The sequence below is a fragment of the Panthera onca genome, chromosome D1 (assembly GCF_046562875.1).
Source record: "Panthera onca isolate mPanOnc1 chromosome D1, mPanOnc1 haplotype 2, whole genome shotgun sequence".
NCBI lineage: Eukaryota > Metazoa > Chordata > Mammalia > Carnivora > Felidae > Panthera > Panthera onca.
This window is the reverse complement of record NC_138348.1, coordinates 54,351,004-54,355,049: the sequence shown is the minus strand read 5'-3', so window position 1 is coordinate 54,355,049 and position 4,046 is coordinate 54,351,004. Positions and strand designations below refer to the sequence as shown.

The following is a 4,046-nucleotide window of genomic DNA, read 5'->3' as shown; positions in this document are numbered from 1 at the left end:
CCTTGCCGCCCTTCCTACCCTCTTCCGTGGGCCTCTTGTCTGCGCTTGGCTCCGGAGACTCTGTTCTGCTAATCCTGTGGCAGTTTTCTGGGTTCTTTAGGCAGGTGTAGGTGGAATCTAAGTGATCAGCAGGACGCGCGGTGAGCCCAGCGTCCTCCTACGCCGCCATCTTCCAGAACCAATTTTTAAGTTTTATGTTGGCTGGAAGATGTACAAGTTTTTATATATTATTCTATGTTTTCTCTGAATTTAAAATATTTGGCAGTGATATAATAAAATATCAATGATATCAGAAGTTTGTATATGATTAAATGTAGTATAAAAGTAAAACGTACTGACTGTTCTGATTATATTAAATGAGTAAAACATCATACGTGTAACATAGAGGTAAAGCAAATAATTATTGGGTGAATCTCTGAAACACCATTTTAGATATCAATACATTTGTCTATGTGAGAAGGGTAAAAGATGGTGCATTCATGATATTCTGAATATGAAGCAGAGATAAAACCACACTGGTGTGATTTTAAAATTATAATGATACCAACTTCTGTTTAGTGACTTTTTATTGTATTTATGCATGTTTTTACATGCATTTGTTACATGGAGGTATAATACCCATAGTAACTGTAAGAGGTAGAAAGTAGTAAAATTCCCTTTACTGAATTGCTTAGGTAGGTTAAGCACACTTAGATCAGTTAAGTAGTCTCCCCAAGACATAGAGTGAGGAATTGGTAGAGTTGGTATGGAATACAAACATTCTGACTCCAGTATACTTAAATTTAACCACTTTACTGTAATATCTTTGATACAGGCATTCCAGAAAAAAGTATGAAGTTTCTTCAAAAAAATATGGGGCACATGGGTAACTCAGATGGTTGAGCTTCCAACTCCAACTCAAGTCATGATCTCACAGCTCATGAGTTCAAACCCTGCGTAGGGCTCTGTGCTGACAGCTGAGAGCCTGAAGCCTGCTTCAGATTCTGTGTCTCCCTCTCTCTCTACCCCTCCCCAACTCGGGCTCTGTCCCACTGTCTCTCAAAAATAAATAAACATGAAAAAAATTAAAAATAAATAAAAATATAGAACTACTCTGATCCTGCAACTCCACTTCTTGGTAAATATCTGAAGGAAATGAAATCAGTAACTTGAAGAAATAAGTACACCCCTGTGTTCACTGGGTCACTAGTCATGGTAGCCCAGATAAGGAAACAACCTAAATATATGTCGACAAATGAGTGGATAAAGAAAATGTGGTATATATAAACAATGGAATATTATTTAGTCTTGAAAAGAAGGAAATCTTTTCTAGAGGACATTACGCTAATGTCCTTATGTACAGCATGATGATTACAGTTAATAACATGGTATTGTATTCTTAAAATGTGTTAGAGTAAATATTAAGTATTCTCACCACAAAAAAAAGGTTAGTATGTGAGGTGATGGATGTATGAATTAACTTGATTATGTAATCATTTCATAACAAATATATATTTATATATTAAATCATAATGTGTACACCTTTAAAAATCACATTATGCAAGCTAAATATAGACAGTTTTGGTCAAATTTCCATAAGACTGGGGAGATTCCCAGTTAACTTTTAATCCTATATGCTCTAAACAACCTTAAAATGAAATGAGACAAAGTTATTTTAGGCAAAGAAAAGAAAACTCCTCACCAGAAAAATTGTATCAAGGAAATATTTAAGTTTATTCTTCAGACATGAGTAAAATCATTACAGATGAAATTCAAAGAAGCAAGAAGGAATGACTAACAATAGAAGTGGTAAATATTTGGAAATATTTACATGAATATTGACTTTCCAAAACAATAACCCTATGTTTGTAAATTTCAAAATGTATAAGAAGTAAGTTAAACCAGCAATAATATATAACTCAGAAAGTAGAAAAAGAGACTAATTTTTATTAAGACTCTTTATGAACAGAAAGCAGTAAGACTGCTGGTTTAGATTAAAATTTGATAAGTTGTGTGGGCATGTGTAGGACAATGGCAAAAATAACTATAAAATTATGTATAAAATCAAAGCAAAGCAAATGAGACTTCTGGTAATGATTAAAAAATTCTAAAGAAGAAAATCTTTGTTGTGAAATATTTGTATCTCAGGTTGAGGTAAAGAGAATAAGTAAATCTGAGATTTAATTACTAGAAAAATAATAATTATGTTAAATGTGCATGAAATTAGTAGTGTATTTGAAATATGAAAGATGTCAGACTGAGTTAAATATAAATACTTTGATATTTCTAAGTGGAGACAACATTAAATATCAAGATCTTAAAAGGCTGAAAGAAAAAGGAAGGACGTTTGTAAGTTGAGTTTGCTTATAAGTTTAAACTCTGTAAATTTCATAAAGTCAGGTAAAGTGGAATAGTTACCATTATATCCCCAGCATCCTGCACTTATGAAAATATACACTCAGAAAATCATTATATTTGGAGAAGAAAGAAGCTCCATTAAACATCAACTAATCTAGTGGCAATGGATGCATTCAAAACTTGTGATATATGAATATCAATCAGATATTGAAATGAATAGAGAAAATGACATGACCTGCTAAATGAAATTTTAAGGGAGGAAGAGTTTGCAGCAATGGATATTGAGAAGTGGTCTGAAAAGCAGGTGGAAATGAAATGCATTTAAATACTTACTGAACAGAGCCAATATAGATATATATTTTAACATAATTTTTGTGAGAAGGAATTTCTCTAATTCAAGTTTCATGAGATTTCATATTGAACCACACATGCATTAGGTGTCATTCTTTTTCCTTTCCTTGTTTCTTTAATATTATTTTCTTCACACGGTCATAAATCTGTTTGGTTCTGACTCCATATATGACAGGGTTGAGCATTGGTGGCACTACGACATAAAGATTGGCCAGGAGTATGTGGATATAGCGGGGGACGTTATGGCCAAAGCGATGTGTCATAAAGGAAAAGAGGGCTGGTGTATAGAAGGCAAGAATTACACAAACATGAGAACCACATGTGCTGAGGGACTTGAGTCGGGCTTCGCGGGAAGGAAGACGGAAAACGGCACGGAGTATCTGAACATAAGAAAGGGCAATGGCTATGATGTCAAATACTAGATTACAAATTGCACATAAGCCATAAATAATATTGATCTTGATGCTGGCACAAGACAGGCGAGCCAGACCCATGTGTTCACAGTAGGTATGGGGAATGACATGATTCCCACAGAAGGGCAGTCGCAAAATAAGAAACACAAATGGAATCACAAAAATAAATGCCCTCACTAACACACCAACACCAATCACAGAGACAATCTTGTTGGTGAGGACGGTGCTGTATCGAAGCGGATCACAGATGGCCACATAGCGATCATAAGCCATTGCCAACAAGACTGCTGACTCCATAAGTGTGAAGCTGTGAATGAAAAACATCTGCATGAGGCAGGCTTCAAAGATGATCTCTCTGAGGTTGAACCAGAAGATCCCGAGCATCTTGGGGATGGTAGCTGTGGACAGACCCAAATCAATAGCAGCCAACATGGCCAGGAAGTAAAACATAGGCTGGTGTAGGCTGTTCTCAACCCAGATCACAAACAGGATAGTGAAGTTCCCCATGAGGGCAATCATGTACACAGCACAAAAAGGAAAGCCAATCCAGACATGCAATGTTTCCATCCCTGGAATCCCCAGCAACAAGAAGGAGACGAGGTGGAATTGGGTGTCATTGAGAAGGAACATTCTTTTTGGTAATGCATAAGCCTTCAGAAATGTATGCTGACCCAGATAGTTCTCTGTATCACTAGAGACCTAAAGATAATGTAAGAACACTTAATTAGCTACTTTTTCTCATTATCATATCACTGCCAACAGAATCCCCCTTCAATTTTGACCAATTTAGGATTTTGCTAGCTTCTAAATATAGTGACGGAAATTAATTCCAGTTGATTGACAACACTCCGGGATTAACACACAGGATAAACAATAACTACACACACAAAAAAAAAAAACACACAGGTGCATCGATTTTATGCCAAAATATTAAAAATTACCTCA

The 4,046-nt window shown here is 35.5% G+C and overlaps 1 protein-coding gene across 1 annotated transcript; it reads right to left on the bottom strand.

Moving 5' to 3' along the window:
- Positions 1 to 2,777: 2,777 nt before the first annotated feature.
- On the bottom strand, positions 2,778 to 3,731 carry LOC132662369 (olfactory receptor 52E2). Its single transcript, XM_060607844.1, has one exon. The coding sequence runs from the start codon at positions 3,729 to 3,731 to the stop codon at positions 2,778 to 2,780; it is 954 nt and encodes a 317-aa protein (XP_060463827.1).
- Between the last annotated feature and the right edge of the window lie 315 nt (positions 3,732 to 4,046).

Coding starts and splice junctions, on each gene's coding strand:
- LOC132662369 (XM_060607844.1), bottom strand. CDS start 3,731: ATGTTCCTTCTCAATGACACCCAATTCCACCTCGTCTCCTTCTTGTTG.